Below are 26,174 nucleotides of genomic sequence, written 5' to 3' on the forward strand. Positions count from 1 at the left end.
TAGGACCAATTGACCAGAAAAATTGTCATACAAGTTTTTAGCATTGCATTACTAAAGTGTATTTGAAACCGGAAAAAATCTGAAAGTTACGAACCGAACCCTTCTCGATTCCAATTTTTTATGATTTTTTAAATTTTTCATTTATATAGTTAATGCGTTCTATTACTTCGGTAACTAGACAGATTAGTCTATGATACGTTCATGGCAATCGAATAGTTGTTTTCATTCAAGTCTTGGTAGTTTTGTAAATTCTTAAGTAACAATAAAATCCTTTTTTTGGTTGTCGTTTTTTTTTCAATTTTCGAAGCAAAAAAGTCGAAACTGGTCGAAACAAAAAAAGTGATTAATAATTTATTTTTGTTAGTTTCTTAGTTAGTGAGAAGAGACTTTTGGTCAATGAGATCTAAGAATTAATTAGTAGTAGATAAAACTTTGAAAAATTTAGATTGTTTTATAAATCCTTTATCCGAAAAGCGAAAAAATCAGACCAGTTTTTCTCGACAATGAGACAACTTCAAATTTTTCTTTTCGAATGCAAATCACGGCTGAAAAGGCTTACAAGGTGATAATCTTACAAGTTTTTTTTGTTAAAGGAGACAAATCCGCTGGAAAAAAAAACAGATCCAATGCCATAGTTTAGTTCCTTCTCAATTCGTCTGAACATTAATTGCATAGTTTAGAGAAAATCACTCTACTCATGCAGAAATCAGCGTCGTAAATTAGCATTTGAAAATAGTTTTAGTCAAAACTTATTGTTTGCAAAGGTCTAATTATCAAGTGAGCTGTTTCATTACATGTGGTTACTTTTTCGTCGGCTACTCATGGATTGGTAGAAATTCGGGTTATAAAATTTAATATCCCAAAAAACTTGAATTTTGTCGAGTGTTTTTCCGGATATCCTGACAGCCGTGGTTCAAGCTGCTCAAAGGAGTCACTATCGTTTTTACAATCTTGAGAAAAATTGTATTGAATTTTTAACTTTTTATGCGACATTATTGGTTTTTTTCAGAAAAATTCTCCAGCTTTTTCATTGTCAACTTACTGTTTCAATTGTTAAAGTTTTGCTGCTGTTGAAGTTCACCTCACAAAATAATTTTCTAGATACAACCCAGCCTGAAATCCTTTTTACAAAAAAGACCGAATTTATGGAATTACCAACGAAATAACATGCAGATTGATCTGGTTTTTTCAAATGTGATTATTGTTACTACCCTTGCAATAAATTTTTTCCCGTTAATATTCAACATTTTTTAACGCCTTTTAATTAGGACCAATTAAGCAGAAAAAAAGTCATACAAGATTTAAGCATTGCAATACTAAAGTGTATTTGAAACCGAAAAAATCTAAAATTACGAAACCTTCTAGATTTCAATTTTTTTATATTTTTATTTTTCATTTGCATATTTTATGCGTTCTATTACTTCAATAATTAGTCTGCGATAAATTTTTGGCAATCGAATCTTTGTTTTCATTCAAGTCTTGCTGATTTTGTAAATTCTTTAGAAAGAGTAAAATACGTTCTTTGGTTCTAGTTGAGTTTTTCTCTAATTTTCAAAGAAAATGATTGAATTTTTGCACTCGATGTGTTTTTGTCTTCAAATAATTTTCAGACAACTAGACTTTTAAATGGAACTTTTAATACTATCTGAAAAGTACTTGTGATCTTTTTTCGTAAAGTTATGGGGGTTTGAGGCTTGTTAATTTGCTTAACTTTGAACATTTAACGCGCGATATACTACAGGCTATTAACGATGAAGCGGCTATTTGAGCCGGATCGCCTAGCACGGTAGGGCAATAATTGGAGACTGCTGCACTGTAAACAGTACAGCAAAACGAGAGCAAACTTAGACGAAGTCCGGTGCTTAAGTCCATTCCCTGTCTATCCCGTCGCGGCCAAAACACTGGTGGACCAAACGTGATTGCCAAAACAAACAAACTTACTGATTATCGTTAAGATTCCACAAGGCTTCAACAAAATCAAAAACATTCAATCCGGCTCGAAGTTGCTCCAAGTTGACTTAAGGCAAACTATTTGGGCATACTAATACAATACTAGACGCTTAAAACATCAGCTTACAATTTACTTAGCGTGTGGGGATAAAGTGCTTTACTTAGCCTGTCATCACTTTTATAAATTTAGCAAAAAGATTATCTCAAAAAAGTAATTCATTAGATGTTACAGGGCAGTCGAAACATTCAGGGGTTCGACCAGTAAACTCACATTTGTGCAAAAAACATTGATTTTAGGAAGAAAGGATTTAAGCATGCAATTGGTAGCAAAATCAGGGCCACATGCATAAGATGTGATTTTCCTTGCTGATTGTGCTAGAGGTGCATGAATCAATTTTTATACATAAAAGCGGCTCGTAAATTTTTATAATGTTTTGTAAAATTATCAAAGCGTCTTAAGAAAATCAAAAAAAAAATGTTTTGAAAAGATATGATTTAAAACGTTGTTCCACTGAAGTTTTTTAAAATTGCCATAGCTTTATATTTTCTAAGAAAAAGGTTGCGTTGGTGCCCTGGCGTATATTAAGTGCCTCAAGTGTTAGTCTGTAGATATCGGGGTTTGTTGAAATGGCGACTAGTTGTACGTGTCCTGAGCGAAATAAATATTTGATGGTTTTATTTACCGTGGGGCTATAGACAACCATGGAGCTATCGAGTTCAAAATTAAACAAGAATGCTCGTATCAAGGCGAAGCCCTGAATGTTCCAACTACCTTTTAAGTTCTATGGAGCAGTAATAACATGAAAAACAAAATTAAAAAAAATAATAAAATATATACTTGTTAAAATTTGAGGTTTTTGCGAAAATCATCCCCCCACACGCCATATAAACTACAAGGTGGTAAATTTTGCTCCTAGTAACAAATCTTTTATGGCAAATAAGCTTCCTTCAACCAATTTGGAACGATTTTTAAGACGGATTAAACCTCCGCTCACACGTTAATAGCGCGAAATATATCGCGCGTTAATTGTCCCAAATTGGCCAAAAGGCATTTTAAACCCCCATAACTTTACGAAAAATGATCACAGGTGAAATGTCTTATCAAATTTAGGCTCAGGACAATAATACATTTTGAATAAAGAAATCCCGTCAAAAATGGCCTGTTAAAAAGTCGAAATTTTTCTGAAGCACAATTTTTCGAGCACAAATATTCCGTTACTTTCGTTACGAAAGTCGAAACAAAAACAAATTAACTTGCTGTTTTTGTGGAAAACTAAAGTGGTCTAAAAGTCGTCAATTAAGCATCAATATTGTACACAGTAGTTACAGTGTTTTTTGAACTCGATAGCGCATATAACGCATATTATTTGATATTGTTTGTATGTGTGTAGGAGTAGGGGTAGTCGGGGAAAGCGGTTGTGTGTGTTGTGCATTTCAACTAGAAAGTTAAAAAATAGTTTTTTTGTTTGAAAGTTATTTTTTTGAAACTCGTAATCAGCTAAGATTTCAGTTAAGTTCAGAAGTCAGTTCAGCCGTAGGAAATTTCGGAATAAAAAAATCGAAACATTTTTTCGGCAAAAAGTAGGATCAATTATGTCAACAAATTCATGCTAAAATCTGAGGCAAGCATCGAAGCGGACAGCCTAAAAAGTAATGAAATTATTTAACGAGAGATTGCCTTTCGAAAATTACAAGAAAAAAATTGACAAAAGTACACCAGAAAAGGTAATTGCTATTCTCACACCTGCAAGGAATGAACCTGAGTTTCAAGAACAAAAAACAGCCTGCGAATAAGTAGTTCTCAATTGTATTATGTTCTGTTTCTTTTTTGCATCAAAAATGGCTTCCTTTCATTATAAAATCAGAAAATAAACAAACAAAAACTAAAGCTTTTAGGCACTTTTAAAAAAATGTTCATTCGAAACAGATTTAGTAAATACAGTCTATGAGTTGATCATCAAACTCCAAAATTGTCTTGTTAAATTTCTGCTCTTAATTCTGAATGGCAGTGTTATTTTTTGATTCGCGAGGTAGCAGTCCAATTCGAGCGAACAGATTATATAGTTTTGTACCACGTGTATGTTGGGAGTTGAATGTAATCTTTTTGTTGGCATTTTTTTTGTTTCAGACAACCTAGAATAACGAACCTAGTCTTGTAATTATGATTCGGCTTTGTAAAGTAATCAGAAAAATTGTTGAAATCAATTTTTCAGAACAGCTTCTAGTAAATCGTAAAAAAATATAACCTAACCATCCAGCACATTGTCTTCAAAGAAAAGTAAATCGGTCGAAGCGACCTTTCTTTGACACGTCCATAAACTAAGGTGCCGTATTCTATTTACGGTTTAATGTTTATATCATAAAATCGCAAGAGAATTCTTTTGTTCGAAAAATTACGCAATCGACAGGTCTAGTCCGCCGACTTTGCTACGTGAGTGCATACATTATCTATGTGTACTTTCAAAATAGGTTTGGTGTCAATGCATATATCCTGATATTTAATTCATGAATAACACAGAGTACGAGGCCGTCTGTACGCAGCAACGGAGGGGGAGTGTTTCTGAAATGTATCATTTAGCATTTATTTAATTTTCGATTTAACGTTAGTTAATTAGATTTCAGCCAATGCACTACCCTTTAAGATCTTCCTTGAACTCTAAATGACTCGTTCTTTGCTTAGAAATCAGAGATGTATCATCTGCTTAATGAATAACAGTAGTACTCATAGCTGCCGAATTCAGGTCCTCGATATAAATTAAAAATAGTGAAGGACCTACCATAGGCCACTGCGGTACACCATGAGACTCATAAAGCGTTTCTGAATCAAAACCGGTTAAGTGCACACTTTGCATTCTTTTATTTAAATAGCTTTCTAGCTATTTCGAGTTTGGCCCTCGGATACCGTGGCATTTCAATTTCAGTAATAGAACATTCTGATCAACTGTGTCAAATGCCTTTTTCAGACCCAACAGAACGCAGGCAGGCATGTTTTGGGTCCCTTTTTTGTTCACTTAGCTCGGCTACAGCGTCAACAGTCAAGCGTTAATCGCGAAATCTAAATTGAAATGAATACAAAGTTCAAACTAAACGAAAAAAGTCCAGTAATTGCCGATTTTTAATTTTTCAAAAGTTTGACTTATTGATAGTAAAAGCGAGATTGGACGATAACTTCCGAAACTAGCTTGTCCCTTTTTTGGAGAAGGGTATGACCCCTGCTATTTTTAGTGGATCAGGGAAAGTTTCAGCAAAAAGAAAATCAATGAAGATACAAGCAAGTTCATTTATTATATTTTAACTGGTGAATACAGCCTAAAAGTTTTTCCAACTGAGATGAAATATTCTATAAGAAACTCTTGTGCCACGAGTTTATGATAGCTGATTTTACTTTCTGAATCATTAAGCATTTTGCTTGTACAACTTCAGTCTTTCGAAATTTCACACGTAACTTTTGATTTTAAAATATAACGTTAGATAGAAATTATGGATTATATAATAAGTTGTTATTCAAAAACAATATTCAATCTTTCTAGTTTTTTTATAGTTTTATTTATAATTGAATATTTGTTTGGTAACACGAAAATCATTTCTTGGTTAAAACATTACTTCGTACCGTAAATTGAGACAAAACTATTTTTGGAAAATAAATTTTCCTGAGAAGTTTTTGAGTTGGGCAAAAACAGCGCTCTTTTGTGTTTCGCACGATAATGGAAATTTCTGAGATGAAAATTAGTTCATAATTATTGGTTGGCGATGTACCATTCTATGCAATTCAGCAGTGTGATAACTGTTGTCGGCTGCTGCGCAGAACGTTCCAGACTTACAAGTCTCTTTTAAATCGCGCACAGAATACACGTAAAATTATTTTCAAGTTTTCTCAAATTTGATATTTTTGTTGTGAAATTTTTGGAGAATTCACGTTCAATCTAATTCTCGTATTATCGTTGACACAGTTTCATGAAAACAAGATTCAACTCGAATTTTGAAAATATGCTTTTAAATTTCAAGGAACGAAGTGAAGACACATATTTAGTATTCGGAGAATTTGATTTCTTGGGCCTTGACTTCTGGTTTCTTGATAAGTTTAATTGTAAACGTGGGGGAATTCACAATATCTTTAGGCCGGTCTTGCTCGCTATTTCACACCGCCGCAATATGTTCCCTTTGGTACTGAGGTCAGCGGGGCAACCGATTACCAGTATTGTTCACAATCCCAAATGGGTTGATTTGGTGGTTGGCTGCTCTGTACTGTACTGTGCTGCTCTCCCCGTGATTCGTGCTCTTTCAACTGTATCTCACCCGTCAATTAATAATCGATTGCAACAACATTTCCAATAAGAGGAATTAATTAAGAAATGAATATAACCAAATTCCGAGTAGCCTATAATTGGCTGAAATATAAATTAATCATTCAATTAAAGAAAGGGGTTCGCGATTACTATTAATTAAACCAACTGCCTCCTGCAGTTCAATTAACACCTCACTACTAGCTAACGTTCTCCTCGAGAACTTCTTTCAAAATCAATCGTTCAACAACGATTCCGCTATCCTCTAGATAGCCTAACTAACATTCACTAACTAGTCTACATTCACATTAACAAGTCTTCCATCTCGTTCTCACTTTACTTTGAGAATCAAGCGACTACCTTAGCTTGTAGCCCAAATTGTTCTCTAACTAACTGAGAACCAACTATTCGATTCGCTCGCAATAATTCTTCTGACTCTTACAGGCTCTCCGGTACCCTCCAATTCCTTATCTTTCTTTACACTTAGTTTTAGTTAAGTCACGCCATTCCCTATCAGTCCTGACATCCGCCTAAATCACCCGTCCGCACATGTTATAAGACTATATCCCTCCTCCTGTCAACTCTGCCACGTGCCAACTTCGGTTTCTTTTATCAATCTTTTCACACTTATTAGATACCCGGTATGCGGTAGCTGTCACAATTTGACCAAGCGAACAAATGTCATACGATTCTAATCAACCAATTCCTGATTTCTGTGAACTTCAGCTCTCGAGTTCAATTCAACCTCCAAACCATGCTATGTTTACTCAGTAATCCTCCCAAGGTCTTTATTTTAATTATCCCGTTAACGTTCCGACCTCCCAAGGGTATGGGGAGGCCCTTTTCATGGGTAGCTAGCCAATTTCAGGCATCTAAATTTTCTATCTGTACTCTATTCCAATCCCGACCTTCTAGCTATCAGGGGAACGTAGTTCGTCTATTAGGGGTCAAATCAAACCAGAAAGTCACCTCCGGGGAGCCAGTAAGTTTCCCGTCCGTTCATACTATTTAGCAAACTTAACTCTCATGCCGCGGTCTCATTACTATCAATTTCCTCTGGGACTACTTTTCTTTTACCCTGGTTGATATTCTATTATTAGCGCATTCGCCAAGCTAAATTGAACTCAATGTTTACCAAGTCCGCTTTAAATTAAATCCTCTACTCCAAGGTTGTAATGTAAAATCTATATCTCTATCGGCTTCTGCTATAGTTCCCGATATATAAGTTTTCCTCCCAATTTTTAGCAAGGTGACCCATTCTCATTTCCAGGGGTTGGGCTGGGAAATGCGCCACTTTCCGGTGTTAATATTGGGCTTTCCATGCAATTTTGGGGTCAAAAAGCCCAAAAGTCAAATTAAGGTCACCCAGAGGTCGACCGGAGTCAAACTTCCATATTTGGGTTCAGAATCCCATTCAATTAGCTTCAAAAATGAACTTTAATAATCAGAGTTCCCAGCGTAGTAAAAAAATTTAGTCAATTTCATTTAATTTGGTTAGTTTTATTTGAAAAAATAGTGCTTACAAAAGTTTCATAAAATTGAAAGTGCTCTAACTAGCGTTAGCTTAAACTTCTTTCAAAAATTGAAAGATGTTCAATTTTGTTTTTCATGTTTGAGTTCATTGGCACTTCTGTAACTTTTTGTCGGCTATTTTTCTTTCATGCAATCACCGAAGCTGTATAAAGTTATGTCTCAGTGATGAGAAAAAAACTTTTTTTCCGACTTTCAGGGAAGTTTTAGTAGTCTCAAAATATTTGGAACAATTTTGAGCCGCTTGAACTATTTCGAACTTTACCCTTTGTTTGCTCTACTGCTTAACTTAATGACGAATCAATCTTACGCTCAGGTTACTATAGCATGTAATACAGTAGAATCACCAATTCTACGTTAATTCATATTCATTTGCTTAAAAAAGCCTAGGTTGCACTCTTCATTAACAAAAGTGTAATTGGTGCAAAAACTTGAATTTCAATTAGCTTCAAAAATGAACTTTAATAATCAGAGTTCCCAGCGTAGTAAAAAAAATTAGTCAATTTCATTTAATTTGGTTAGTTTTATTTGAAAAAATAGTGCTTACAAAAGTTTCATAAAATTGAAAGTGCTCTAACTAGCGTTAGCTTAAACTTCTTTCAAAAATTGAAAGATGTTCAATTTTGTTTTTCATGTTTGAGTTCATTGGCACTTCTGTAACTTTTTGTCGGCTATTTTTCTTTCATGCAATCACCGAAGCTGTATAAAGTTATGTCTCAGTGATGAGAAAAAAACTTTTTTTCCGACTTTCAGGGAAGTTTTAGTAGTCTCAAAATATTTGGAACAATTTTGAGCCGCTCGGGTCTATTGCTTCAAATTTTACCTTAAGTGTCCAATTTTGTCTTCATCCTTCTAATCCGGTCAAATTGGCAACGCAAGAAGTGTTTGAGACGCTCACTTGAGACTTATTAATTAGTAATTGATTCTGTAATTGATTTTTTTCTGATGTTTAAAGAAATAACGGTTGATATTGGGTGTTGTCTCATAATATTTAAAAGATTGTCATTAAAAATACACCAAATTGAATTTGCTGCCAAGTTTGACTAATTTGCATGAAATCCAATTAAATTGGCGTCAAGTTTGAATGAGTACGCAGGTGGTTCGTTTATCTGCTATATGAAAAACCAATTATATTCTTTACTATTAAGGCGAATTCTCTGAAATTATTTTAAATTGCTTCATAAAAGCACTTTGGAAGAAAATTGGTGAAAGTTAATTTTCAATGAGACTGAAAATGATGTTCAAAATACATATGTTTCGAAAGAGGATTTTTTTCTTTAGAATCAATGTTGATTGGGAGTTCAGTATCGAAATTGTGAACTTCGACCCCCTCGCCAACCAAGGGGTCCCTCCTTTGGTTTTATTTCACGTCATCATTCTAGACCGACCAACCCTAAAATTTTTCTAAAGGCGCCTTTGGCATCAAGGTATTTTTTATTTAAAGGGGAGCGCGCGCCGAAAAACGCAATTTTTTGATCGAAATTTTCAAAAAGGGCCCAAAAACGGCTTTAGAGTGTTCCGAGATTATCTAGATAACGTCAAAACAAAACGTGCCTTTTTAAACTAGATTTAGACAGCTGGAAAAAATTAGCCTCAATTAACATGAGCGGTGCAGACGATGAGTCAAAGTGCCATAATTTAATTCAAAAATGCCTTTTAAATCATCAATTTTTATACAACAAGAATAGCCAGTTGTTCTGCAAAGAGAAAATATTCAGGCAACAGTAGCTGTTGTAAAAATTTCCAAAAAGTTTCAATTTTTTTTCCAAATATTTCAGTTTTTTTTCCAAATATTCCTTTTCCAAGAACGTTCTCTGTTCATTTCTCGTGTAGGCGTGAAGGTTTAAAAATATGATAAAACACAGAGGCGAAGCTAAGTTTAGCACCACTTGCGATACAAAAATGAATGACTATAATTAAAATCAAACGAAAAAATAAGTAATTTCGGTTTCCTTGAGTTCATAGACACTTTTCTGTTAGTTATGATTTCAAAACATGAGTTTCTGACATGACCCGCTAGTCACAGGTTAATTTCAAGGTGTAAACAGGTTCAGTCCATTTAAACTGCCAGTTTAATGTGGCTTTGTTTTTTATATAGCATGATGGCGTTTTTCACGCCAGCTATGTTCGAAGAACATTCGCAGTTGCAGATCTTTTTCGAAAATCAATATGAACTGTGCAAACAACAGAAGCATTACACGCCGAAAAAATCTGAAGCTGGAGAAATTAAAGACAGGAAACGAATTTCAGAACCCAAGGAAGAACCGAAAACTGCCGCTAAAAGACCTTTGGTTTATTGCAAATCGCCCAGTGATACGAAAAACGTAAAAAATGACCTAAATTTATCATTTTACAATGAAGCGGCGCTTAATTTAAGTGGCTTTGATCATCCTGCTTCTTGGTATCGAAAACACTTGACAAAGCACGCGAAAAATTTCAATGGACACGATTTTCATGACAAAAATTCTTCGCAAATTGGTGGTCTAACGCACGAGAAGTACTTGAAACTTTTTACAAAACACGGGATGCGATCGCCATACGAACCGAATTTGACAAAAGAGGAGAAAGAAGAACGATTGGAGATTCGGCGGTTTGTATTTTGTCCTATGCTTTCCTTCTCGGCTCTTTTTCCTCCCCCATCCCACCTGCGAACTCTGACTTATGGTTTGTTTGTTCACATGTTCAATTATTAACAAAAATTGGTATGCGGACTAATTAGGTTCATAGTTTACTTGTAAAACCATTCGTTACGCCGTAAAACTGATCTAAATTACCTTCTCCAACGCAAAGTTAAATAGCGTGAAAAAACGTGGCTCTTTTTCCTTCCCCCCCCCCCCCCCCCCCACCTCACACGAGCTTCAATATATTAGTGTAACGAAGGATTTTACGAGGTTGAGTATGAAGACCAAATTTGTTTGTCATGGCCTTATTAGTCTGTATGTAAATTTTCATAACAATCGGACAATGTGGTCAACAAATTTACATGTAAAAATTTGCAGGTGGGGGGGGGGGAAGGAAAAAGAGCCAAAAACGTTAGCTAATTCTCTGATTTCGGAAGTGGATTTGGTTTGAAGGTTTCCTTTTAGTGGAATAAAAACTTGAGCTCTTTATGAAGTTTTCTTAAATAGGGTTTACTTCATCAGAAAAAGGCCTTATAGTTAACTTGTAAAAACCATTCGTTACCCCGTAAAACTGGTGCTTATGTGAGGTGGGCATTAAAAGAGCTTCCTTCTCTTTTTGTATTTTATGTTTCTACCAAATGTAAGAAGATGATGGTTTAAAACAAGGTTCTGATCATCAAGCTTTATCGAGTAGGAAGATAGAATTTTCAGGTAAACAATTTTCAGGTCTGACTAGATCGGTGACCTATTTGATAGTTTACTGATATCAATTTTTTTCCGCATTTGTCGCAGAGGTGGGGTCAATTGATGGGACGAATCGTTCGAATCCTGCCCGGACTTTTTTGGCGTATTGAAAATTTCTTACCGAATTATTTCTTGATTAAGTTCACTAAAATTTGTCAGAATGTGTGGAGATTTAGACTTTCATGTTGAAATGTTGTTTTAAATCAAATTTTCGAATTTTTAAGTTTGAGCATTTAAACGGATTTGTACGTATGCGTTTTTTACTGCGGGTAAAGCTTCGCCCAGCTTTTGCGTACTAAATTTCGGAAATAAAAATGTTTTGCGTAAAAAATCTTGGAACTTTGGCTTCGTTTTTTAAATCATTGTTATGCATCATTGATTATATCCGTGACTCATTTTTTATTACCAATTAAGGCGAAGCAAAGCCTCAAGATTGTTCTAATGAATTGATTGGACATAAGTGCTTAGGTAAAATTCAATAGAAGCTTAAATTACCTAATCAAATCTAATGCATCCTTCCCTGATTCGCCTTAATTGAGTTTCCTGTTTCAGTGAATGCTATTTTTACTCAGCTTCTTCGCCTTTTAAATTAGGCTTCTTTCAAAATATGGCAACGCGATAGCGTCTCATGAATGCACTTGTGCTAAGTGAATTAACCTGGGAAGTAATATCATGCTTCAAAAAATTTGAAGTTTAAGACAAAACAAGACTGCTGGTGTCACGGCAAAACTCTGACTGCCTTTTTTTAGATCTATGGAGTAGTATTCGCCAACACGCTGTAAAGTACAAAAAGATTTTTTGCTCCGACTTTCGAGGTGTTTTTTATTCAGACCAATTTTCGTTGGCCCCGCCGAGTTAGCACACCACTATATTAACCTGACACGATGGAGCCTAAACTTCTCGTTTTAAAATTTGATGAAAAATGTAACTGTTTTTGATGTATTCCTGTAGTTTATAAAATTTAAAGACTTATTAAACGCGGTTTATTGTGTTTCTTCACAATTTTTCTGAACTTGTTTCTTTTTTAATTTTGTTTCGATTTTGCTATTTCAGTTTCATTTTTCTTTTGCTAGCTTGCAATGATGTTTTTGCATTGTATCGCAGATAATTTGACGCTCCTCTTCTCCTTGTCATCTTTTCGTTCTCAATGGGACATTTCCTGCATGTTCGAACTATGGCCTATGCCACCGGGTTTCAATATTCATCTATATATTGGCTTTTGCTATATTTGGCTTGTACAATTTTTGTTTTTTTTCCAATTCCTGTTTTAGAAACCTCTGCAGTGTTGTGAGTTGACTTTGAGAAGCCTCTCCAGTGTTGTGAATTTTTTTTCCATTTTCAATTTTTTTTGTTTTTACATCTTATTTTCTACTGTATCGCAAGTGATGCGAAGTTCCGCTTCTGTGTGATTGTTAAACGTGTATTTTTTACCCGTGGGAATTATCCCGCTTTACCAATCGTTCCAATTTGAATTGAGGCAAACTAATTGCTTTTATTTATTCAATAAAAGCAATTAGCAGCAATAAAGCAGCAAAAAGCAACAATAAATTGAGTCACACAACATCACAAATTGGACCTTTTTCTAGAGTACAAGATGCTCGAATGACCTGAAAAGTGGAAAATAAAAAAATTCTAGCTTGTAACCATCCAAATATGTACTTAAGAGAGTAGAAAACTTCTCCGTAAACATGTCTAAAGGAAATTTAGTATGAATTAATTTAGCGTACAACTGTCAACAATTAATCATTTAATATTGACCAGTACGTTTTCCGAAGAGCATAGCTACTCGACAAATGGGTTACGTGAATATTGAAATTGATTATGCTCAAAAAAGAATGAAACTAGTTTGAAGATCATTTTTTAACGTTTGGTTCTCCAACATATGAATGTAATTTTTCTTTCAAATGTTAAGCTTGTGCTTGATTTTGCCATGGTCTGTTGACATAAAAATCAAAAAGTTTTCTCTAAAAATTATCTGCTATCAAAACGAAACGTTTCAGGGATTTCATAAAATATGACCGACAGGCAGAAGATGATAAATTACCTTTAGCGCCACTACGTGTTTGATACGCATTCATTTTTAATTTCTAGTACCGTCTTTTAACAACTTTAAGCAAAATCTTTTAAGTTTTTAAAGATTGAAGGTACGTGGTGCTGAATTAGAATCGCACGCACGGAATCACGTTTTTGTTTGGAAAAATAGCTGGTTATTTATTTGATTTCATAATAATCATTTGAATGGCTTGGCTTGTCTTAGTTCAACTTTATCTGGTATTTAAGGCTCGTCTTACTGTTAGTATGTCAATTTGAATCACTTGTTTTGCGTGGGAGTATCAAAATATTACGATTTGTTTCAAATTTATATCATAATCAGCGCCACAGAGTTTAGCCCATTTGTTAATATTTTAAAAGTTAATAAACATAATAAAAACTCATATATAGGTAGGTTGTGATGTTTTTGTTTGTTTTAGTAAAATTCTGAAAATTTGTTCTCCCTCAAATGTAAATTTTTGTGATTTAACTTCTATTTCTCTTTTTTTTGAAGTTCAGTTCATTTCCTTGTAAGGCAAACTCAATCGAAAAAAAAAAAATTAAAGTTTGCGGAAAACGAAATCGGCGTCCAGTTCCGAACCTGGATTTTTTGTAGATTTGTCAGCGAAACTAAAAATTTATTTATTGATCCATTTTTCTCAAATTGGGTCAATTTTTATCAAAAAAGTGTACAACATAAATTGTTCGTGAAGTTCAAAGAGCTTCTCGAAGCATTGTTTTTTTTTCAGTAAGCAACAATTTTTTTCGTTTCCTTGCGTTCAATGATTCTTTCGAAGTTGAAAGCTAAATTTTGTCAACTATCGTGACCGAATACTCTCAGCAATCAATGGAAATCAGTTTTTTTCCCAAAAGTTTCCACTTCGTCAGGTGTTTAACCCTAAATTTCATGTATTGATGATTTGAATAATTGATGATTGGGTAGTTTTATCAAATCATTTTTTCGGGGAGAGGTCATGGACTTGAACGCTAATATTTACCATTGACGTAATTGTCAAGGACTTGAATGCTAAATTTTTGTCAACCATCGTACCCAAACGTTCTCAGCAATCAATGGAAATCAGTTTTTTTCCCAAAAGTTTCCACTTCGTCAGGTGTTTAACCCTAAATTTCATGTATTGATGATTTGAATAATTGATGATTGGGTAGTTTTATCAAATCATTTTTTCGGGGAGAGGTCATGGACTTGAACGCTAATATTTACCATTGACGTAATTGTCAAGGACTTGAATGCTAAATTTTTGTCAACCATCGTACCCAAATGTTCTCAGCAATCAATGGAAATCAGTTTTTTTCCCAAAAGTTTCCACTTCGTCAGGTGTTTAACCCTAAATTTCATGTATTGATGATTTGAATAATTGATGATTGGGTAGTTTTATCAAATCATTTTTTCGGGGAGAGGTCATGGACTTGAACGCTAATATTTACCATTGACGTAATTGTCAAGGACTTGAATGCTAAATTTTTGTCAACCATCGTACCCAAATGTTCTCAGCAATCAATGGAAATCAGTTTTTTTCCGAAAAGCTGTCACTTTGTCACGTGTTTTTCACACAAAGTTTTATATATTGATATTTTGAATAGTTGATGGTTGGGCTGTTTTATCAAACCATTTTTTGGGAAGAGCTTTTTTTTAAGAAAAAGTTAAATTTTCATTTCAGTATAGTGTCATCTGCAAAGATACAATCTACACGAGTTTCGATGTGAAACGCTTTTTTAAAGTCAATTTGCATTGCAAACTCAAATTTATTGTTTGTCAATTGCTGATTTTAATAAATCTAGTTAACACATCGAAACTTGACTTGCCAGGTTGAACTTTAAATTGGGTGAGCAAAATTAGGTTTTTGTTTCTGATTAACTCAAACAATCTTTTGTTTTTTCATTTGGGAGAGCATGTGTATTTTAGATATCTTTTTAAAATGTTTGCAATGGATGGAAGTAAAACTAATTGTCCTATAAATAATTCTCATTTGACTAATTGCATATTGTCAAGAGGAACAATCTTCGCCAACAAATGAGCTTTTTTGTTAACAGGCATTAAGAAGTTCAATCCAAAAATGGCTCGTTAAAGGTAAATCAATGCTCAGAGTTGTATTCATAATGTCATCGTGATCACTGAGTTGTTTTTGAAAATTTGCAGAAAACAAAAAAGTACTTTGTGGGTTGTTTTAAAGCAAGCGGTTCATAATGTTCTATGAGCTTCTGGGCATTGTGTTTTTTAATTTTCCTGTTTGAAAAAGTTTTCAAAGCTGTTTGACTGTATAAAGATTTCTGATGATGTTTGTGCTTTTATAAACTGCATTTTTTTTACACAACCAAAAGAGTGTAATGGTTCACTTTTCCAGCCAACTAGTCAAAAATTGAGTATAAATAGTCAAAAAATGAGTTTTTTTGCCTCATAATTCTTCAGCTTTTTAGCATTGGCAAACTAACAGCTTGTAGTTTATCTTTGTCGAGAGTTTGAAAATATCAAAGGTCTATAGCGTGGTTTGGAGATCGTGTGTTTGATCCTTGTTGGTAATGTTTTTTGCTTTTTGAAAATTTATATGATTTTTTTTTGCATTCAAAGATTCTGTTTATTTGATCTCGCTGTCCCATTTTTGCTTACGTTTCCGAAGTGCATACATTATAAACAAAGCTGATTATAATTATTGGTGCAAAATAAATTGAATTTCACGTTTTAACTTGAATTTTCTAATTTCTTATAATTGGTGTAGTTTAGAAAAGTAATTATGAAAACAATTTTGTTTGCAATTTTTCCAGAATTATTATCGAAGTATCTTATTGGATCGATGTTTGATCAGAGAATACAAAAAAGTTCTTTGTTTTTGCATTGTTTGCAAGGGATGTGAATAGGATGATTCACTTTTAGGTATGTTTGTACCTTCAAACAAAATGGTTTGCAGAAAACTTCAAATTAAGTTAAAACGGTTTATTCACGAGGGAAAGGACCAACATAAGAGCTTTTCAGCTCTTCACGGAGAACCGCTGTTGTACCCCAATTTAAGTTCTATGTGCAATTTTTTGGTTATTTTTCTGGGCTGGGTAATGTTGCCTCACCCTCAAACAACGAGCCCGGATCATGGTGGGTCTCGAACATCCGACCTTCCGATTGAGAGGCTGAAACGTAACCTCGTCACCCCAGTTTGTTATCTATTTATGTGTTGTTTTAGTCTCCAGGAATTGGTCAAATCGGAGCAACAGCAATGCCAACATGTTTATGAGCGCATCTCCAAGAGGACTAGAGGTGAAAAGTACTCGTCGTTTGCGAAAAGTATCCCTAGTCTGTTCACGCATCTGCTGAGAAAGCGAGTCGTGGCCAGCTTCGAACGACTACACGCAGTGTACGTCAAAGACATTGAGTTTGACTTCTCTCAAATGGTTTTTAGAGCTACAGATCAACTTGGATTCCAGGTCAGATAATTTTTTTTGGCTCTTTCCCAGTTTTCATCCCCCTTTGTAAAAATTACAACCTAATCTTGTTTATTTTTGTTTATATGGTAATTTGCATGTTCGCAAAATTGAAAAAAATTGTCCACTTGTTCATGCTGACGCGTTCTGTTGCATTTAAGAACATCAAAAGTCATTTTAAATAAGTTTTCACAAATCTAGTTTCAGGAAAAATCGAATGATGTCTGGAACAAAGATTACTAACTTCGAAATCATGGTCGGGAAATATCAGTAATACGTTTTCTTTGCCCGTTTGAATGTAAGCAGATAACTCTGAAGCCTTAAAAAGTAAAACCAACATTTTTTCTAACCCCAAACTCGTATTAGCGAATCCCCCTTTAAGTGATTTTGATTTTCAGCATCCCGCAGTTATCCGAGTTGATGTAATCTCTTCATTATCGCAACAAGCAGAAGGAACAGTCAGCTATCCGCCACTTACGCAGGCAAATTTAGCCAATCCTGTTATTCTGAACCAGCCGAATCTTTTCGATGTCGCGCTACGAAAGGTGGAAAATTCTATTCCTCAGAAGGGAGTCATAATAAGGCCTGAACAAATCGGCCATTTGTATGTAAATCAAGACACTCTTTTGAATATGATCGACACGGTCTGTATCGTAGATATCGACATCCTGACACTACTAGGAAAGTTGCATTGCTAGTTAATTATAAATTTGACTTGGGTATTACTTTTTGAATATTCATGCTAATTTTATTTTTTCTGCATGCAAATTTCAATTAAATAATAATTTTTGGCTGTTTCTGTCAAAACCAGGGTCAGATAATTGAAAAATTTTAGGCCTATGTTGACTTCTGATTCATCGAACAAAAATCATAGAGGTGTCATGAATTAGTATTGATGATGTGTCAAGACGATCCTTGATTGGGCTGGAGAAAGTTTCAAAATCCTAACGATAAAGTTCATTTAGAAAAAAAACACCAGATGCGCATGATTTTTTTTGAGAGGGATTTTGCAAGTTGTTCGGCCCTTAAACCCAAATAGGACACCATTCTGTTAAAAATTTCTGCACCGGAGGTAGTTTTTGAAAAAAAAAACGGGCCAAAAATAACCTTTTTGAGCACTTATTGAAAGGTTTTGTTGTGACCAAAAAATTTGCGTTTTTGTCGGAGCGGGTTCGATTCCAAGTTACTTCAATTTTTCGCCAAAGGCGCCCTTAGAAAATTAGGGTTATTAAGACATAAATTGATGTCGTAAACTAGTACCAAAATTTGGCCCTTTGTATAAATTCGGAAACTAAATCAGCTGAATGGAACAATTTTTGAATGCTCTTTCCCCCTTCCACTTCATTAAGAATGATAATGTACAGCTGATCGACAGTTTTTTTCTAATTAGCATGAACTGATATTTGTCGTTGCTTAATTGTAATAGTTATCCCGGGGGTAGCTACTTGTTTCGCTGAACAGCCTGTTCTAGCTACCCTGATGCAGTGAATGATTTTGCAGATTGTACTTTCTTCACTGTCTCGAATAAACGATTTGAAGAAAGAATTGAACAGTTAACCATATACGGTTTTTGTACCTCGTAATGAAGTCCCCCCTCCCTTTGCAATAGGGGTAAATTGTTAACAAAATCTCATTTTCTTATAATTGTTAAGATTGAGATTTTTTGGCACGGAAGATTTTCAAAAATGCAACTAAGTATAACCTTTTTCATGATACTAGGCTGTACATATTCTAACTTAATAGCAACAATGCAGCTTAAATATGTCTCTTTCGACATGCTTGACGAAGCATGAATTTTAATTGTGCATTTTTTTGCAAACTATTCGTTACATTATTATTAAACAGTGACTCTTTGGCTTAAACTTTTATGTTGAAAATTTGAGGATTAAATAGGTTTTGTGACTTTTGTATACCTCTAACTTATAAAGATATTCTGGAATACTGGTCGGGCAAATCTCGTTGGGTGAAAACTACGGGGTAGCGTGGATTTTTCCAGCAAGTTCCAGAGGTAGTTAAGTAAGGTATGGTACTTAAGCCCATATAATTTATTTTCAATTGCCCAACGAAGTTTCAAAAAGTTCACTCGATGTTACAAAGAAATTGGCAAGTTTTTGAAGTTTCAACTGGTTTTATACCTATTTTCTTTCTGGATTCCCAACCAGACATTGAAACCATTTTAACTTTGAATTACCTTCGGAGCTTAATTTCAATTCGCTGTTGCTTACCGTGCTCGGAACATTCTGCGCTATGTGTACGGTACACTTGTTCAATTGAGGATGATTTTTTTTATACTACTAAGCCTTTCAGAAACATGAACAGATCTTCGGTAGTTTTAACACAACTGCTGAATGATTTTGATCGACAATTACATTCTTCTCAATAAAATGAGCTCAAAGTAACTTGACAATCAATCTACTACCGATCATTGTTATTTGATTAGAACGCATTTGTCATCAAACTATTCGATTCGGTCGGACAATGATGATTGTTTGCGAGTTTCGTTGTTCTGACAGACATCAAACGATAAATACGTGTTTAAATTGGCTAAATCTGAAATTTGAGAGATTGTCTTTAACAACCATGACAATATAACAGAAACTTTAATTCTGTTTCTGTTTTTCTGTCTTTACTATTATTCAGTTCGGTAAAAAAAATGGATGCTCCGATTGAAATTTTGTTATTGATAATCTTTTTGATTCTCGTGGTCTCGTTGCTTTTCGGAGTGTGTTGTTACAAGTTGTACAACCGAGTGGTACATATAGACCAGGAAATCAGACCCGAAGATAGACCGGCCGAACAAGAGTGTCAAATCTGACCTTTTTTTGGATTACCTGCTAGTCAAGTTATGATGATTTGCACTTGTTTAAGTATTCAAAACTTAGTTCTTATTAAGGTTTAAATTGATTATTATATCACTCATAATTATAGATCTGCGATTGTATGCTTCTGCTCATATTTGTATGTTTTCTAGAAAAATTACTCCAGATATTTTGAACTATTTATAATAAATTGTTTCAATTATAAATGAGGACCGGTTCAATTAGTAAACTGATTTTTTCCGATTGTTTTGGAATTTATTGGTCTACAAAACGATTCTATAGCTAAAACAACATAAAGTTCACATGAGTGTTTCTCAAACGTTAAAAAAAGCAACTTTCCTGAATGATTTTAAAAGCTTCTTGCTCGCTGGCTTACGACATAGAAATAGTTCTGATCTTCAGCAAAACATTTAGTGCAGAAATTAACAAATCTGTCATCAAATTCAACAGCGAAGTCACGCCTTTAAACAACTTCCCTCCAAGGTTACTTTGCTCAGAGGCAGTCAAATTTCTGCTAGAAGAACGTTTCGGCTCTTTGAAAACAGAACCGCCTGATGGTTCTGGCGATAAACCAACGAGATTTGTCTCAATGCACAATTTATATGGGGTTAATAGTGGCGTGTCTTTCGTGGTCGGAATTGAGAACCCAGTTTGGGTTAAACAGCCGACAGTGCATGAATTAGAAACGAATACGAATATGGCTTTGGACCAATTAGTGTTCTATGTAGTAAAGCGGGAAATGCAGTGTGAGTTCGGCTTGGAGGAACTCAGTGTTGATGAAGCTGTACGAATTGTGATGTTGGTTCACTTGTTTCCCAGTTCAAAGGTAAGTTTTTACGATTGTGGTGCGTTTAGCCCCGCACTTATTTCGCCCCTCATCGATTTATTACTGCACTTCGTGAATAAAATATTTTGGGCAAAATGTGTGAGGGGCGAAGCGTGCCACTAAATTTAAGAGGGGCGAAATGCGGGTAGACTGGTTTTTAGAGCCCGATAAATGTCTCTGGTTACCGCAGCGGGATCCTGTTTACAATACCTTTCATGCAGGCTAGCCACTTGCTCTATATTTACAGACTGGTCGATAAAAGTAATTATTTGGTCTATAACTTTTTAGACACTTTATGACTTCCGGGCTTCAATGGAACTGGGAACATTGTGTCTTCAGATACGCATAAAAAAGTGCTAAATTTCTCGATATTTTTTCTTCGAAATCCGAAAGATCAAAAGTTTGCGATCCATTTTTTTTCGGTTTCCTTGTACTTTACACTTTTTACACTAGCGTCAGCTTAGTGTATTGTTATGAACCTTTTTTTTCTAAGCTAACTCGCAAATAAACTCAGATATATATTATTATTTTTTGCTAATTCGAGGCTTATTTCTACTTTTACTTATTGCACTTTAGAGCTGCTTTTTGTCGTATTCTCGCAAGTGTTTGAGAAGCGAAGCTTCGCCTCTCTGTTTAATTGTTTCAGTAGTTTTATTATGTGTACTATGGGAAAATTAATTGTTTGTGGGATTCAACAAACGAAGCGGCATATACTGCTTGAGCGTATTCATGACACGACTGTATAAGATAAAGTGCAATTCAAAAAGACCACGGTAAAATCCTCCCCTTTCCCCAAAGCCATTTTGGTTGATGTTAACTTGGTTCTGATTTCAAAATTTAAGCGAGTCAGAATAGAGCATTTTACACGCAGTTTAAATTTAAATTGAACGCTGGGTTGGAAGATCTTAATTTGGTCTTTTGAGACAGTGATGTCATGTCCAATGTAACCATTTATTGAAAAAAGTTTTATCTTGGCTTGTACATTAGCTTTCAGGAATGCATTCTTAATCTGAGTAAGGCCAAAGAATTAGATTTTTTACCACGCCACTCCAAACCTTCAATCAGTCTTGTTCCCTCAATCAGGAAGTGGCAATTTAATAAATTTAATACTTTTTGCTAACGTCCGAAAAAAATCGCATCTCAAATACCTTCATAAAATGCATCATGCACAGAGTAATTGTTCCGACTTTCGATACGAAAGTGACGGAATATTTGTGCTCGGGGTGGTTTTTTTTTCTTCAGACAAATTTCGACTTTTCAACTAGCCGTTTTTGACGGAATTTTTTTATATCATTCGAAAGGTATTGTTGTCCTGAGCTTAAATTTGAAAAGATATTTTACCTGTGATCATTTTTCGTAAAATTACGGGGGTTTAAAGATTGCCATTTTGGCCAATTTGGGACAATTAACGCGCGATATATTTCGCGCTATTAACGCGTAAGCGGAGAGTTAATCCGTCTTAGAAATCGTTCCAAATTGGTTGAAAGAAGCTTATTTGCCATAATTGATTTGGTTCAAGGAGCGAAATCTATCCTTTTGTAATTTATATGGTGTGTGGGGGGATGATTTTCATTTAAAAAAATTCAAATTTTAGAAATTTTTTTTTTAATTTTGTTTTATTGTTCCGACTTTCGATACGAAAGTAACGGAATATTTGTGCTCGGGGTGGGTTTTTTTTTTCTTCAGACAAATGTTGACTTTTTAACTAGCCATTTTTGACGGAATTTTTTTATATCATTCGAAATCCATTGTTGTCCTGAACTTAAATTTGAAAAGACATTTCACCTGTGATCATTTTTCGTGAAGTTATGAGGGTTTAAAGATTGCCATTTTGGCCATTTTGACCAATTTGGGACAATTAACGCGCGATATAATTCGCGCTATTAATGCGTAAGCGGAGATTTAATCCGTCTTATAAATCGTTCCAAATTGGTTAAAAGAAGCTTATTTGCCATAATTGGTTTGTTAGAAGGAGCGAAATCTATCTTTTTGTACTTTATATGGCGTGTGGGGGGATGATTTTCATAAAAATTTTCAAATTTTAGAAAAAAAAATTTCATTTTATTTTATTTCATTTAATTTTTTATGTTATTACTGCTGCTCCAAAAACCTTAAAAGGCAGTCGGAACCTTCAGGGCTTCGCCCTGATACGAGCAGTCTTGTTTTATTTAATTTTTAAATGTTATTACTGCTCCATTAACCTCAAAAGGCAGTCGGAACATTCAGGGCTTCGCCCTGATACGAGCAGTCTTGTTACAATTTGTTTTTATCATTTATTAGAAGCTAAATTGGTTGAACCAATTCGGTTAAAAACATTTTAATTGTTTAATGGTTAAAATATCGGTTCTCTTTTTTTTATCTGAACATCTCAGTGTTGAGGGTGGGGGGGGGGGGGCGGGGGGGGATGTTAAATTGATCCATTGAAACTATTTACTAATCACTTTATCTTTTTATCATTTGATTCATGTTGCTTAGGTTGTTTTGGTACGCGTAGATGCCGACTGCTCATGTATTCTGCATGTCACAGACTACGCCATCGGCTACGCTGAGTTCAACCACTTAATGATGAAAATGTCTGTGAACAACTTCCAAGCCATACTTCATAAACTGCTTCAATTCATCAATAAGTTAGGCCGCCTTGAAACCAATGCCACATATTTACTTCGCAGACCTGATTTTTCGTCCAAGTGCGAAATCTTCATCCAATCAAATTTGAGCAATGCGCCCGACTTGACAATGCGACAGTCTTTGAACTTGAAGAAAGTCTACGAGCAAAGTTTGGATTTGTTGCCGACTAGTTCGATTTCATGGCTGCCGATTGATGTAACCAGAATTATGCCGTTTCATTACGCTACTGGAAGAGTTCCGGCAACTTTTCCGATTTCGAGTTCCAGCAAACAGAATCAACCAAGAAGTTCACGGGTTAGACACCCCCAGCAAAGCCAGCAACTAAATCAAAGCAACAATAAACAAACTTCTTTTTCTAATAAGAGGAAAAATAAAAATAAAGGCAAACGATGAAATTGAACACTATCTCGATTCAAAATGACAGTTTTTGTTCAATGTGAGTTCTTTATTAATTTACTTTGTTCGATATTTATTACTCAAACAAACAAACTCCGAAAGAAAACAAGGTCAATCTGTATTTTGATTTTTTTTTTTGCTTAAATGGTCTAGGGGTAGGCTGTATTAACTAGGGGGAGCTGCATCGCTTAGCTCAAATTTGTGCGACTTTTTGTTTTGGGCTCAACTGGCGTCCATTCAAGTATTGTCGACTTAGTTGCCACTCGGTCAAGAGTTTTGAGTGCTTACTTAACGGCAGCGATTGTATTTCTTGACATATTTTTTTGCTAAAAAGAGCCTTATTTGCGAAAAAATTTTAGATTTGAGAAGATGCGATTTTTCCGAAGTTTTTCAAGTGGTTAAGAAAAAAAAACAATGGCTGGCAATAAAACTTTGCGCTTGGTAATAAAACACTACGTTCGCTATCTCGTTTAAGAAAAATCTCATTTAGTACTAAGAGTTCTGATGGGATTTTAGGTATTATACTCTTTTTGTGTTTGTAATTTCATACCATAAAAAGAGTTTGTTGCCCCTACTCTTTGTTTTGCCTTACTCAGCAAAATTTAAGTGTCGTCCGAATGAGCAAGTGGTCTGTACTTGTCAATACCGAGTTCGCTTTCTGAAGTTAGCGTTCTCATTTGGCAACTGTTTTCAGTGTACTTAAATGACAGTCTGCTAAAAAAAAACCTTCTTCTAAAAGACATTGCACCTATTAATGAACAATTTAGTTGAAGAACAAGATCTTTTACTTTTTTGTTTTGCTTTTTAGGGGGACCGATCGTTTAGCAGACCAATCTATTAGCATAAAAAGTGAAAAATGAGTCTCTTAGCAGACCAACGTGATAAATTGATGGATGATTGATTGACAGACTCAAAAAGACGCTCAGTCTGGAGCCAAGCGTCCCCAACTAAGTCAATTATCTCACGATATGTCAACAAAACTATCAACTTTAAAAACACAACAGTCTAAATTTGCGGCAAAACAAAGAGTTACACGCACAATAACACTCGTGTTGAATTGAAGCGCAGCAGTAGCTAGTCGCCAATGCTGCGTTTGAAGTTAGCTATCACACTTTATGGGGACCGATTGTTTAGCAGACCAATCTTTTAGCATAAAAAGTGAAAAAAGAGTCTTTTAGCAGACCAACGTAATAAAGTGATGGATGATTGATTGGTAGACTCAAAAAGACGCTCAGTCTGGGGCCAAGCTTCCTCAATTAAGTCAATTATCTCACGATTTTTCAACAAAACTATCAACTTCAAAAACACAACTGTCTAAATTAGCGACAAAACAAAGATTAACGCGCACAGTAATACTCGTGTTGAATTGAAGTGCTGCGGAGCAAGCGGACGCTAATCGCCAATGCTGCTTTTGAAGTTAGCTAGCACACTTTATCATTGTTCTGAGTCTGCTAAAAAAAACCGGTCTGCTAAAATCCTTAGCACAGCACGTTATAATTGTTCTGAAGCTGCTAAAAAACCGGTCTGTTAAAATCCCTAGACCGCTTTTTAGTTTGACAACTTGATAGCGGCAGCCTTGTATCAAATAAGTAAAAAATAGAGAGAAGGAATTGTAATAAAAAAAACAGCTCATGCTTTACGTAGGAAAGGATAGAACTTAATGTTACAAACCACACTGATGTAAGGAAAATTCAAAATAAAGAAAAAATTTGCAAAATAAAAAAACTACAAATATTTTTTTAAATTTTTTCGTCCAAGTTTCCAGTTATTGTTTTTCTGGAAAAAGTGATTGAATTAGCCAAACAAAAGCAAGGATGAGTGTTGTCATAATTAAAGGAGTGTTCAAAGTGAATCAGGTTAAATTCGGTGATCAACCTCTGATCAACCCGTCTAATTTAGTTATAAGAACTATAACTCAATTTTTCGGCATTTTTTTTGTTAAAATGGCTCTTTGAAAAAGTTGCGTAGTCGGTAACATGTGTAGGGTAAACTACGAATAAGTATTTTCAAAACCGACTATTTGCAGACCAACCGATACAAATTGAAAGAGAACAGACACAAGTTTAACGGTTGGTCACGCATACCCTTCCCTTCGGATATCGTTTTAACGACCAAAAATCATGCGGCGACAACGACTCCTTAGTTTCCATAGGTCCCGGATAGATGTCCGCGTGCTATTCTTGGACTTTCAAAATAGCGCCAATGTTAACTCCGCGACCAAAAAATTTTAATTCAGCAGTTGTTAATGGTAGCAGACAAAATCATTTAAAAAAATTAATTTTAACAGTTTTTGATCCTGCGCATGATCTCAGCCAATAACCCAGGAAAAGACAAAGATAACTGATTTTCGTAGACCTCACATCCAAATGAGTAAGCTCTAAGTTTTGCAAACAAAAGAAAAACCTCAGAACAATAGAAAAATGTTGTTACATTGAATAAGTATTGCTAAATCGTATAGCAGTTAAACACGCCAGTGGCAAATTAATGTTATTCGGCCGAACCGATCGTGGCCAAATACTATTTTGGCGCGCCGGTCGGATAAGTTTTCATGGGTGGCGCTGATCGCGGACACATATCAGTCTGAAAAACCTGAAGATATCAAATTTTCGTCTCGACATCATCGATTTTAGGATCGCGAATAATATCCCATCTGAATTGAGAATACCTGAACTCGCAAAATGAATTCACTCTTAAAATCTCTGTCTGACGTAGCGTTCTCCTTATTCAGAATGTTCTTCAACAAACACATCCAAATACCCTGCGGAAGAAACTACGCCCAATTTAAAATTTTTCCTTAAACCCATTTCAAATTTTTAGGTTTCCATCCTAGGCTTAATTTAACCAACACAAATTGATGAAGTTGTATCAAAAGTGCCATGTTTTATAGGATTAATGCAGCAAAGCATGTCATCTCCAT

At 34.9% G+C, this 26,174-nt stretch overlaps 2 protein-coding genes across 2 annotated transcripts; both read left to right on the forward strand.

The window, feature by feature from the left end:
* The first annotated feature begins 9,856 nt into the window (after positions 1-9,856).
* On the forward strand, positions 9,857-18,302 carry LOC134844465 (uncharacterized). Its single transcript, XM_063861162.1, has 3 exons — positions 9,857-10,353; positions 16,351-16,591; positions 16,987-18,302. Exons 1-3 carry the CDS (start codon positions 9,863-9,865, stop codon positions 17,284-17,286), a joined length of 1,032 nt encoding a protein of 343 aa, XP_063717232.1. The 5' UTR covers positions 9,857-9,862; the 3' UTR covers positions 17,287-18,302.
* A 44-nt stretch (positions 18,303-18,346) lies between these two features.
* LOC134844466 (little elongation complex subunit 2-like) lies at positions 18,347-23,329 on the forward strand. The gene is made up of 2 exons (XM_063861163.1): positions 18,347-20,233; positions 22,709-23,329. Exons 1-2 carry the CDS (start codon positions 19,751-19,753, stop codon positions 23,252-23,254), a joined length of 1,029 nt encoding a protein of 342 aa, XP_063717233.1. The 5' UTR covers positions 18,347-19,750; the 3' UTR covers positions 23,255-23,329.
* The last annotated feature ends 2,845 nt before the right edge of the window (positions 23,330-26,174 follow it).

This window comes from Symsagittifera roscoffensis, chromosome 4 (assembly GCF_963678635.1).
Source record: "Symsagittifera roscoffensis chromosome 4, txSymRosc1.1, whole genome shotgun sequence".
Classification (NCBI taxonomy): Eukaryota; Metazoa; Xenacoelomorpha; order Acoela; family Convolutidae; genus Symsagittifera; species Symsagittifera roscoffensis.

Coding starts and splice junctions, on each gene's coding strand:
- LOC134844465 (XM_063861162.1), top strand. CDS start 9,863: ATGATGGCGTTTTTCACGCCAGCTATGTTCGAAGAACATTCGCAGTTG. Junction 10,354..16,350: donor GAACGATTGGAGATTCGGCG/GTTTGTATTTTG, acceptor GTGTTGTTTTAG/TCTCCAGGAATTGGTCAAAT. Junction 16,592..16,986: donor CAGATCAACTTGGATTCCAG/GTCAGATAATTT, acceptor TTTGATTTTCAG/CATCCCGCAGTTATCCGAGT.
- LOC134844466 (XM_063861163.1), top strand. CDS start 19,751: ATGATTTTAAAAGCTTCTTGCTCGCTGGCTTACGACATAGAAATAGTT. Junction 20,234..22,708: donor ACTTGTTTCCCAGTTCAAAG/GTAAGTTTTTAC, acceptor CATGTTGCTTAG/GTTGTTTTGGTACGCGTAGA.